Source organism: Corvus cornix, chromosome 3 (assembly GCF_000738735.6).
Source record: "Corvus cornix cornix isolate S_Up_H32 chromosome 3, ASM73873v5, whole genome shotgun sequence".
Classification (NCBI taxonomy): domain Eukaryota; kingdom Metazoa; phylum Chordata; class Aves; order Passeriformes; family Corvidae; genus Corvus; species Corvus cornix.
Genome location: NC_047056.1, coordinates 109,175,639 through 109,188,563, shown reverse-complemented (window position 1 = coordinate 109,188,563; position 12,925 = coordinate 109,175,639). Strand labels below are relative to the sequence as shown.

Below are 12,925 nucleotides of genomic sequence, written 5' to 3'. Positions count from 1 at the left end.
CTCCTCCTGATATTCAAGTGTCCCAAAGCAGGAAGACAGTTATGCCCCTGGACAGTGCTTTTGACAGAAGTATCTCTAGAATCTGTTTACTTCCCAGTATTCCTAGGGAAGGAAACTGGTCTCTTCCCCTTTTTAGGATTGAAGGGCTGTTGCTCAGTGGCTGCAGGACTTGGCCAAAGGAAATCAGTCCTACACCTGGCAGTTCAGGCACTCTGCAGGCATGGAGCTGAAGCACATACCCAACCCTGCTCCCAAATCCATAGCATATGTAAACATTTTACACCAGATCAATACTTAGTTAAAAGCAAATCACAGGAGGGGAGGATGGGGAGAATCAACGCTGAAGGTCACTCTCTCCATCCCAGTTTACTGATTTACTGCCCTGTAAGTGCAGTAACTGTAAAGAACTGTAACCCCTTGCTGTAACCTAACAATTATTTTTTAAAATTCTCAATACTTTGTGTCTACTGAACTGTGGCAAGGTTTACAGGGAAAGTAGAAGGTTTGCTCTGGCTCTCCCACAGGGTGGAGTTAGGACACATGGGTTGAAACCTATTCAGCTACTGCTTGCGAAGCAGCTGGAATTTTTCAGTATCCCATATGTTGTACGTCAGCTCCTCTGGACAGGATTCAGTTAGGTCATGCAGTCATTGAACAAATAAATACAACTTTTTATTGTCCATACCTAATTTCTACCTATTTGTAGGAAGGTAGACTTAGATAAAATAAATTCAGCTATTCAGATAAAAACTCATTTATCTCCCCCCCCTTTTTCCATAGATAAATTATGCTGCTTGTGTAAGAAGTCTAGTTAAAACAAAATAAAAAACCCTGCCTCCTTGAAAGGAAATCAAATGAATTCATAGAAAAGACAAAGCCGTAAAAAGATTTTTGGTTCTTAGCTGTCATTTGCAGTGCAATAATGTAAATCCATAATTTATTACTACTGTTTCCTGTCAGTAGAAAGATTTATCTTACTCTAAGATAAAGCTTTTTGAGCTCAGGTAAGTAGTTTGTGTGTTTTGATAAGGTATAATTTAAAACACTTAAATCTGGTTTTCATTTTGATCTTCAAAAAAGGTATTTCTGACAGCAGTTGCTTTCTAATTGATTAGCAGTGTAAGAATTGTAGACAACGTGGGGTTTTTAAAATGTGACTTACTTTGTCAGATGAAAAAGGAACTTTGGATCAGAAGCCTTTGAAGCCACAAGCTCCTCAAGTACCACCCAAGAAGCCTATTCCTCCAAGCAAGACCAACAGCTTACTGAGAGCAGGGCTCCTGCACCCAAAACGTCCGGACAAACCTGGTTTGCCATCATCTCCATCCAAGTCAGTATGACTTAAACTGCAGACACCAAGTGGACTTGATTTGATTTGTTGTTTGATCTTTCTTCAGGGATGAGGTGGGAAGAAATGTGTGTTCTAAGGGTGAAAAGGATGCAAGGATAAGTTTTGCCTTACACCTATCAGTATCTTAGTTCTCCAAGTCTGTGTTTCAGTGTGAACTTAGACTTTGCAAATCCTTTGAGACATTGAATCCACCTCAGAGTCAGTATTAGAGCATAACTGACCATGGGGCAGATCTTGTTGCTCATCTGGGGGCTGCTGTAGCTACAGTAGCAGGGTGGAGTAAAAGAATGTGGGGCTGGCCCTTGAGGATTATTGTTGTGTTGAAAAAACACTGAAAATTTGAGCTGCCTGCGTGTTCAAGGCTTGGGCACTTTGGATAGGGTAAGATGGATGGAAGGGAAGAACTGAGCACAGGTAGAAGCTGTGCTGAAGGGAACCACTGTGGCTCATGTCTGCTTCTGGAGAAGGAAGCACTTACTACAGAACCACATTCAGATTCTCTACTCTTGAACCTTCTCAGTTGAGTTCCTGGATAAATAGGGACAAATACTTCTTCTAGATACACTTAATTTTTTTTCCTTATGAGTTTGAAACTTTCACTAAGACTAATTTTGCATCCATACAATCTCCCACACACAGAATTTTCCTTTCTGTCTCCATCAAAGTAGTTGCTAGACCCTTACCCAGAAGTGTAAACAAACTGCTGACAGGTAACTGTCCCTTTGGGATGTTCAGTTGGCTTGAAAGAACCGTGGGAGAGGGAGGTTGTGATACACTTGGCCTTGTGCAAATAGAGCAGACAGCTGCCACATCAAAGACTTGCACCTTGAATACCTTTGCAGTATAGAATTGTGTTATATTCACTTGGTATTTTGGAGACTTTCCCAAGTAAAGATTATTTTTTAAAACCACAAGTCATACTCTCTTCCAGCTTAGAAAATGATTATTGCTCTAAAGGGATGCACATATGCAGTTAAATAGAGGTCTGTAATAAACTGTGGGCCTTTAATAGTTGACACCTTTAAATCTTAGAGATATTGAAACGTCTGAAAGTTTTTAATATTGTTTTAGGAAGGTCAGGCTGCTGTTTCTTTTCCTACTGCAATAAAACTTACAAATACAGGCTTTAGGAGGTGAATTAATGAAAGGGACACAGTTTATATATGGCACGATGGTCAGGCCTGGTCAGCATGGGTTTGTGATGGCAAGTATTGTAAAGGAAAATGTTGCCTTTTTTATTTATTGTGATGGGGGTTTTACTACTTTAGATCTTTTTCGTTGTTGTTCTTGGGGGTTTTTTGTCTGTGAATGATGTGAGCAGATATGGAAGGAATGCATGGTATAACAAAAGCTACAAGGTAGCTTTTTCTATACCCAGCAAGAAATAACTTGTTCTCGTCAGCCTTTTTTCCTGTACAGGGAGATTTCTTTAATGTCAAGGAGTCAGTTTCTGAATTATTTCAAGATGTATTAATGAAAATGTTATTCAGCTCACCTGTTTTCTGAAGTGTAGTATTTTGGATTGAAATGCCATAGTGTGTCATATAGTAAAAGTTCTGGATTATTTTCACGTGGGTTTTGTGCACATCTGACAACTCTGCAAGAGCTGGAACAGAAGAATTTGCTTTCATATCAATATAATTGATCTCCAAAAGCCTTGATTTTAAAACAAGGCTTTAGAAAGTAATAAAATCTACTGTAATTTTTCAGTTTGCTTCTAATTCTTGGTATGTTTCCCTCTTAAATTATTTCATCTCTTGACTAGGTATGTTTTGTCTTTTCCTTCTTACCACAGAACTAACGGAGAAGTTGTTACTCTTCGACCGAAATCTGAAGTTGAGCCAGAAGCAAAACCAAAGTTAGACTCTGAACCATTGCCACTCAGACCAAAATCAGTAGAGGTAGATTCACTTGTGGTAAAGAGCTCTAAAGAATCAGGTAAGAAACTCAATGCTCTTTTGGGCCTTTTGCTGTGTTTTACAGAGTTGGAATAAGCTTTTTGAGTGATTTACTCGAAATGCCACTGAGTGCATTTATGCCTGCGTATTTTTTTAGAAGTGCTGCAGGCAGCTAAAGGTAAGAGACAGGAGGGGATGAACAGATGTCAGCAGGGTATTTGCAGGTAGCTGCTGAGCTCTGGGTTGTGGCAGTGGCCAGGAAGGGAGATGGAAATAATGGTTTGTTCTTCTAATTTGAAAGCTTTTTTTTTTTTTTTGCTGCCACTTTTATCTTGAGTTTTTATGAAGTTGTTTTCTTAATGGCTGGTTCAGCTTGTTCTGCTCTTGCAGTTCAGGTAACTTTGCTTTTCTAGCTACCTTGAGAATTCTTGGTAATGCCATTACCTTCGGCCTCCTGTGATTTAGTTCAGAGCTATTCTAGATTTTGACTTCATCATAACTTAAATTTGGGCCTTAAAAAAGCATGGAGTATTGTACATTTGAATAGGATGCTTATGGCTTTGCTTAAAGCGCCTTGAGCCAAACCTGGCATCTCTTTAATTGTAAATGTATCCAGTAAAACCCTTGATAGTGGTTAAAGCACCCACATTTAATGATCAGAATCTCTGAGCTACTGTATTGATACCATTAGCCCTTTACTGACAGTGCAAGTGATACCAGGCTTCTGTGTTTCACTCAGGCAGAGATCAGCTGCTGTGGGCATATTTTTCTAAACTCTAAATTACTTTTATTTTATGATTAACTTCAGAAAAAGCTGTAGTGAATTATATCTGCAGTGTTCATCTTGTATATCTCAAATGCAACTTTCCGTCTCAGAAAAAATTTTAGTAATAATAAATCTAAAAATACTATAAATATGTTTATTTTTTTTTAAGGCAAATTATGATATTCTGGTTGTAGTATAGTTGGTCCAAAGTCTAGTAAATTCATCTGGAAGATAAAAATAATGAATTAAAAGAACAGAAGCAGTTTATGAATAGAAAAGAATACTCGAGACTTTTTTTTTCATTGAGCATATTAAAATATGCTTTTTGAGTGTAAATGTTTTATTATGAGGAGGGGTTAGTTCACGTATGTTTTTATTGCAAAAATTATACTACTCAGATTAGGTACTATAAAAAAATTCTTTACTGTGAGGGTACTGAGGTCCTGGCACAGGCTGTCCAGAGAATCTGTGGCTGCCCCATCCCCAGAAATGTCCAAAGCCAGGTTGGATGGGGCTTGTAACAACCTGGGATAGTGGAATGAGATGATCTTTAAGGTCCCTTCCAGCCCAAGCCATTCTATGATTATTAGCTATCTAGCTAGTGTAATAAATTCTATGATTATGTCTAGGGTTGTGCTAGATGTGTTACTCTATAGTATAGTGTCATTTAACCTCAGGGAAAACTCCCTATGGAAATGGAATATCTTTTTTTTTCCTCTACATTCAGTTACCTTGACATCTTTAATAACTAGGGTGGCCACGTAGTACCTGTGCTAGCAGGTATTCAGGTATATACTACAACTCAGAATATTCCATGATAGAAAAAATAATTTTACACAGATTTAGAAAAAAAAAATCTATGAATTTTGTTTTGCTGACATAAGTTCTTACAGGCTTATGGAGAAATGAAAGATTTTAATACCTAGATGGGTCAGAGGACAGGGGTGCCCAACAGGCTCATGGGTGAGGTCAGTTCAGTTCTGTTTGGTGCACAGCAAGCAAAGGACGCTCAGGCAGTTCATGTGGGGATTTAGCACTGACAGGGTCAAGGAGCTGCTATCGAAGGAAAGTTTCAAAAATCCTCTGTTTTGTCAAACTGACATTCCTTAAAACAATCTGTGTAAGTCACTTCTACCACTCTAGTGAAAAGGGACTGATCCAAACTCCTGCCAGTAAAATGTAATTAATCTCATGCTCTATTTCTCTATGTATATTCTGCTGCTAAAGACATAGTACCCTGTGCAGCCAAGGTTATATAAAACTATAAGAAAAAGGATGATTGGACTTACATAAGTTTAAGACTGTTTAGTCTTACAGTAACTAGAATAGGTATTAATAAAAGATGAGGGAAAACAGGTGGCTGGGGCTGGCAACTGCTTTACCAGAGTTTTTATTTTTGCTTCCTTCCCCCTTCTTCAGATTATGATCCTGTGGTAGATGAATTTTTAGAAAACAATTATTTTTTTAAATATGGGTCCTGTTTTTTTGCAACTTGCTTGGACCATGAAGTGTGGTGTAGGTTGAGCCACTTCCAATTTAGCATAAGGAGAAGCTGTAAATATTCTGTAAGGAAAAAACCAACCCACCCCATACCAAAATTAGGTCCCCAGCCAGCAGATAAAGACAAATAATCAAAATGATTTAGAAACATTGATCACATTGAAATAACTCCTCTTGGAGCTTTATTTGAAGATTTGCATAAATGTTTCTCTGTTTGATTAGAGTCAACTACTGTAAAAGACTAAAGCTATAATACTGGCATACTGAACATGTAAAGCGATTCTGTTTCTTCTACAAATGTTTCTTTTTCCTGCTTTGTAAAATAATTTTTTTGTTCAGAATCTTTTTCTAGACATTCCTCTCCTTGACTTTTCTTTCCAGATTTTGTTTCCTATCCTGTTTGCCATGTTTCCCTTCTTACGTGTCAGGAAATTACCCTACCCTTCTCCATTTTGGTAAGATAACAATCTCTAAGGAAATCCAAATGCTTTATTCCATACACATATCCTCTATAACATCATGAGCATGGTTTTCAGTTGCAATTATTGGTTCTAAAACTTCGGGGTTTCTATTAAAAATGCACTTTTTTTGTTTGTTTGAATGCCTGTTTTCCTCAGCTGTTAAAGAAGTTACTTTAACTAGACTTTTCCATTAGGAATTGGTGGGGACTAAAGTAAGAAAAAATTTACAAATGAGCTATTGATAAGCCAGACTTAGTGTTTGTTTGTAGTGAAATGTGTTCAGCACCTTTAGCACATCTGGTGTATGTAGGTTGAATGGCTTTATCATTCTGCACACACAAATAACACAATCATGAAGCTTTTGGGCACTTAAATACTTTATAGCTTATATCTGTCCCCTAAATTTGTGGGGTGAAATCTCAGCAAGATGAGTAATAGGAGAAGGGGTGCCATCTTTTTCTCCACAGATTAATGTGAGTTCTCGTCTTCTAAAATATTGGATAAGTTTCACTTCTATCATGGGTATTTAAACCCCAGCCACATGAGATGGTGGAACCATAATTTCTTCAGCCACCCTTCATCTTTGCTTCTTTTTGTGAAGGCTTTTTAAGACAAACTGCTATGAATGCACTAGGAGTATTCACAAATTTTAACAAAACCTCTCATTAATTGTACCTGTCAAAGGTCCCAACAGATCTGTGGTGGATCCATGGTAAGATTGCAGAAGAGACATTTCTAATAGTCCGTCCTATGTAACTTTAACTCATCTTCTTAGAAAGAAAGGTGCTCTTGCTCAGCCATGAAGTCCTTCTTTGACCTGGAGTATCCCTAGATGTGTGGTACTGCTCTTCTGGCACTATGGTGGGACTTCCATTAACAATTGCTCACAGGCTGTCTGTAAGAATCTTAATTGATAAATCATTTTATTGATTGAAATGGATGTAGACTGGAATCTTTCAGTAGGTTTCATCAGTATCTATATTGGTTTAATGGTTTATTGGTTTAATTTTCTCTAAAATAACTAAAAATGCTGTTTACAAAGAAAAACAATCAAATAAACTCCCTAAGCCCACAGTAAAACCAGTCAACCTACCACCACCACCAAAAAACCCAAACCCCAATCCCCACCAACCTGTGTTTTAATTTCTTCCCTATACCAAAGCAATAAATTGGAAAAGTAAAAACAAAAATTCAAGCGCAGTCAGAATTTCCTCTGACTGGAATCTGCCGGCAAAATCTTAACGTTGAGCAATTCTCTCAGGTGTAACAATTTCCTTTAGAAGCTCTTAGAAATATGGAAAAAATCCTTGGCTTTTTGGTATCATCCCACCATCTATATTTAAATAATACACAGTTCAGGGCTGTAGCAGTCTTCAAGCCTTGTCAAATATTGTGATTGATTTTTTTTTTTTTTTTTTTTCAAACTTAACATTTTTCTTAATATATTCTTAATATGACTGATGTTTACTGTTTGTGGCGACAGGACTGGCATTACAATCATAATAGCAACTAAATTTATAATTCTTACTTAAATTTCTTGCCAAATGATTTGTCATTTCTGTGAAATGACAAAAGAAGGATCATTTCAAGTCAGAAATTACTGAGATGAGGGAAAAAGGCATAAATGTTTTTCTTGTTACCTTTTTAGTGATACCTAACTAACATAAATCCTAATTTGCCCTTTGGCAACCTGGTCTAGTGGAAGGTGTCCCTGCCCATGCCAGGGGGTTGGAATGAGGTGATCTTTAAGGTGCCTTCCAACTCAAACCACTCTGTGACTCTGACAGGTTCTTAGGCTGGGATTACTGATAATTGAGGTAAAGACCGTGAAGATGACCCCTTGGTCACTGTTGCTTGCAGTGTATTAAATGAAATATTTTATTGGCACAGACTAGAACAGAAATCCCTCCTCATTTATTTCTCCCTCATCCTCTTTTCCATCAGCAGCTTGCCATTCATCATTCTTCTGTTTCTTCCTTCTTTTTTTTGCTCCCCTGCTTGTTTAATTGCAGGTGTGATTGCATGATTGCAAAAGACTGTCTTGACATTCTCTTGAATAGAAGTAAAAAGCAGCAAAACTGATTGGTAACAGATAGTGCAATGAAGGAATGGGTGATGAAGTAGATCTGATCAGGGCTGTCCAAAAGAGCTGAATGTTCTAAGGCTTTCAAGGATGTTAATGCAGAGAACACATTAAAATCAATTAAAACATTCAGTGGAAAACTTAGTACCTACAGGTATAAATTAGCTTTGACAATGTGTAAGTAAAACTTGCATTAATAAGATGATTTTAAGTCATCCAGACACTGAAGGGGTTATGAATGGTCTGGCTCAGTTGTACCCAAGGCTTTTTTCTTATCTGATCTTTAATGGGAACGTAGGAAAAGAGATATCATAGGTTCTGTTTGCTAAATCATAATGTCGGGTAAGAATCAGAGGTCATGAAAAAAAATCAAACCCAAAACCTTGAATGTTGTTTGTGGTGCCTCTACTAAATACTGTGTGACATTTTAGTTACAGTCTATAGAATAAGTGATGAATTTGGGTTGTAAATGATATATCGTAACTGTAATCTTATTTCAATGCTGAAGTAAAAACCACAACTCAATCTCACTAAACATCTGTTGCCAGGTAAGTATATTTATTTTTGTGGAGAAAAGGTTAAGTCCTGTCGTTAACTAGGTGAAATACTTATGTTACTGAGGCTAGTTGTGGTCACTTCTTCCTATTAATAACTTTTTTCCTAAAGTTGCCTCTTCCTAGAGGACGTAGAACATTTCTGCTGATCTGAGAGAGAGTTTACCTAGAGCTGTGAGCATAAAGAGATTAATGAACAAAGAGATCTGTGTAATTGAATAAAGTACAAGAGTATAGTTTTGAAATGTTTTATTAAAGACTTTATGAAGTTGTGTATTATCTTTAGATACTGTATATGAAAAAACTCCCCTGCACAGAAGTAGGTGCAGTTAACATCTTGTTAGCTTTCACCAGTGTGTGGTGTACACCAGTATGTACTTTACCATGTTGCTTTTATTTTTGTCTTAGTCACTAAACTTGCATTTTCATGCTTTTCATGCAAGTTCAGTGACAAGAAAATATGCTCTCGAGTAGTTGAATATGGCAGCTCTTAGAAAAAGTAATAAATATATTTTCTGCAGATGCTGCCATGGTGCTAGAGCATTTCTTCTGTTCACACAAATTGACTTGAATTTAAATTCTAGTTGAATTAACTCTTAATTTTTTTCAAGGGGGAAAATACAATTTCCCAGATATGTCAGTCATTCTGTTGTTTTATGTGTTGTATATGCTGAAAATCCTCAAAACAGTAAGAATTCTGATAATTTTTTTTTGGCCCCAAGTTAGAAAAAAGAGATGAAAAGAACACAGCAAAACCTTTTGGTCTTGATGGTGGTCTCTGTTTTAATCTTTTTGTAGATGTGTTAAGCTTTGATGATGTAATAGCTACCTCAGATAATCTGTCACACCCGACTGCGAACCGGCCCAAGATGCCTGGTAGGAGGCTGCCTTCCCGTTTCAATAGCAGTAGTCCTGTGAGTATTTTGGGGGTGTTCTCTGACTAGGGATCTACGAACTAACTTCCCAGGAAACAGGACTGCACTGGGGAGCAGTCTTGTGAGCCATTTATGTGAGAGCAAAATGCTGCAGAGGTTCAGTTCCTATAGCTTTTGTGTGGAGGGAGATCCATTCCCAGCAGGGAAGTGAATGTAAGAGAAACAACTGGAACTGTGTTGCAGCCGAAGGAGTCTTTCTGTTCCATGGGGTGTTGCTGCAGGAAATACTCAGCTCTTCTGGCATCACTGATGGTGAAATAAGAGTTGTACATACACACAGGTCTGAAAGTGTCTTTAGTGACTTTGACAATTGGCCACTATAAATTTGTAATTTAACGCTGCTGTAATGTGGGACTTGTGATCTTAGTGCTGATGTGAGGTTGGCAGACAATGAGAAGCAGGTGGTACAGAGTCCTTGAAATCAATTTTTGTCACTGGATGTTGTATAGTTCAGTCATGCCAGTTACCATCTACAGTTACTGCCCATTTATGTTTTATGGAAGCACCTACAGGCTCCCAAAAGCATCACAGACTTAAGTATTGCAAATATGCTTGAAAATCCTGCCCAAGTTTCCTGTGTTTGATTTAAGTTCAGCTGGATGTGGGGAAGGAAAGTTCTGACTGTCAGGGACAGAAAAATCAGCTAGTCTAGCAATTTCAGTTTAGTTACTTGGTTTTTCCCTTTACTATTGCATTTTTAGAAACGTGAAAGATTTTTTAAATTTACTTCTAATTTTGGTTTTTCTTTTTTTTAATTCTGAAAAACTCTTCATGCTTTATGAATGGTTTACCAGGCAAGTCAAAGTGTGGGTCCAGAAAAAAATTTGAAGGTGCAGAAAGAAGAAGAAAGTGCCAAACCAAAGCCAGTTGAAACAAAGAAGGTATGATGATACCAAGGAGCCAGAGGAGTACCAGGCAGCTTGGTGGTTCTGTTCATCCTGCTTGCATTTCCAGTACAGGTTGATGCACCATCTAAATGCCAGTGCTTGTATTTAAGTACAAGTGAGCTGAGTCATTTAGTAAAACTTCATAGTAAAAAATTTAGTATTGAAGTTCATTTATACTTTCAAAGTGCGTGAGTTCTGGTGAGAACTGTCGTGTCAGGTGGTATTTCCCAAATAAGTTCCTTGTCTGCTCAGCCTTTAGTCTCCTGACAGACAGAACAACTGAGCAGATCAGCAAAGTGCACAAAAGTTTGTTTATGATGATCCAGTGGGATCCATTGAATCACTTTTTTTTTGTTGTTGTTGAAGTGTAGAGGACTGCAGTGTCAGTATTGTTTTTAGTGACTACAGGAACCTCAGGTAAATCCTTAATTAAGAGCTGTATAAAGTAATTATCTCATATACTCCAGTAATCCATTTGAGCTGGACATTGTTTTGTACCTTCTAGGTGGAAAATTAAGGGAACTTATGCATGTTTAGCTCCCATCCTGGTACAGCCTGTGTGCTCTAAGTGTTCAGTTCATAAAGATTTCACTTCTTACTTTTCTACTGATTTATTTTTTCAGCCATCTGCATTCAGCCCACTGATTCCACCTTCATCTCAGAGACCAAGTTCTGTCATACTCGACTTTTTGCCTGGAGACCTCCAACTTAAAGGAGAAACAGATGATGAAAAAATTTCTGTGGAAGAGCTCAGGACTCAGATTAGTGATTTAATGGGTTTAGTAGATGCACTGAAGAAAGAACATGGGTAAATATTTCCTTTTTCAAACTGCAGAGATGTTATATAGACATCTTACAAATGTCTTTAATGCCAGACTTTAAAATAAGAACTACTCCATCCTAATAACATACTAATACATTAATTCAGATATTTTCTATTGAAATTGATTCTGCTAAATGTCGTAAGTATGTACAAATTTGATGTCAGAGTATCTTGGGAATTTGTACGCATTTTTTCCCTCCTACTTTGCACTCCTGCATTCATTACATCTTTTTGAAAGAATTAAACAGTCTGCTTTTTTTGTAAGGAGAAGTAGTTAATTTTTTGTGGTAATAACATAAGTACATGTTCAGGCCATGTGTAGCACTGTGCACAAGTACTTGCCATGACTGGTAGGAACCTTCTATTCTAAGTAATTTGTTCTCTGTATAGAGGTTGTCAGGTTATTTCAGGTTATTTTAGCTTAAATTCAACTTTCCAGATAACAGCACAAACTTTAAAGTAAGTAGCCTCCTTAAAATTGGGATTAAAAATTAGGGATAGGTGAATAGCAATAGGTAAGAAGTGTTGAGGGATGGTAGAATCTTGTGGTGCAACAGATGTGAGTAACAGTTCACTGGTGGGCATGTGCCTGGTTATGTGAATTTCACTTGTAAAATTTAAACAAAGCTTGTGCATCCTGTCCTCAGTAATGCGAAGTTTCTTCTTCCCTTCTAACTTCTATTTCTGTCTTAACTGCTGTTAGGAGAGAACTGGAAAAACTAAAGAAGGATTTGGAAGAAGAGAAGCTGTTGCGAAGCAATCTGGAGGTAATGTTACCACTTTGGGAGGGCAGGAGTAGTTTAAGGGTGTGTAGGCTTTGTTCTGGGATTTGATGTCACTGGAAAGTCGTAACAAACCTGTTCAGTCTCTTTTTGTGTTGCTGTTTTAGTTTGTGATTAAATGAATACCTCATGAGGCAGCTGGATCTATAGAGAAGGTCCAAGTTCAGCTTTCTTTTTCTGGAATATTATTTGTAACAGTATGTGTGGGTGTTGGGATGGGAGTTTGGTTTAGTGTTGCTGGAATTCTGCTCTTTGCTAGAAATATGTCCAACTGGACAAGTTCCAAGAGAGACAGTTACTAACTTTGCATTTGTAAGATTGAAAGACCTATTTAATTTAGATAATCAAAAGAAAAACAGGGCATAAGTAAATTTCTCTAAATTTTTGATGAATTGTTCAAATATTAAGTGTGGATGATTTGCCAAAAGAACAGAATGCGTCTGAAAAACTTACTTATGAATAAACACCATTCCTCAATTTACTGATGAATAACACTACCTGCAGTGCAATATGATGCCATTAAGTAGTTAATAGGATGAGCTCATTGTAGGAAGTTATTTCAGTCTGGTACAAAAGGGCATTTTATTTGTGAAATAGTACATCTTACTGGCTACAAAACTACTTGAGACACGAGAGAAAGTTCTGGTGGGTCTCTCTTCAATGTGTCTCTAAAGCAATCAATGAAGATGCTTTAAATATGCAGTGGAGATGAAGAGGAGGTAACTTCCAGGTGTCCTCTAAGTCCGTTTCTAGAAATACAAATGAATCCAGGCAGTGTTTTGCATGAAGGCTGTTTTAGGCAGTTACTCTGAGGTGATGGTGCAGCATTACGTGGGGACATGGCAAGTGATTACATAACCCAGCTTTGACTGCTTTTTTCAGAGT

At 37.5% G+C, this 12,925-nt stretch overlaps 1 protein-coding gene across 2 annotated transcripts in view; it reads left to right on the top strand.

The window, feature by feature from the left end:
• The window catches only part of LOC104685484 (CD2 associated protein), a 78,340-nt gene that overhangs the window by 62,836 nt on the left and 2,579 nt on the right, over positions 1-12,925 (top strand). For both annotated transcript variants that reach the window (XM_039568855.1, XM_019282200.3), the window contains 6 exons: positions 1,171-1,330; positions 3,147-3,289; positions 9,412-9,527; positions 10,343-10,429; positions 11,059-11,243; positions 11,962-12,025. In XM_039568855.1, coding sequence (XP_039424789.1) covers positions 1,171-1,330; positions 3,147-3,289; positions 9,412-9,527; positions 10,343-10,429; positions 11,059-11,243; positions 11,962-12,025 — 755 coding nt within the window. The remainder of the gene's footprint in view (positions 1-1,170; positions 1,331-3,146; positions 3,290-9,411; positions 9,528-10,342; positions 10,430-11,058; positions 11,244-11,961; positions 12,026-12,925) is intronic.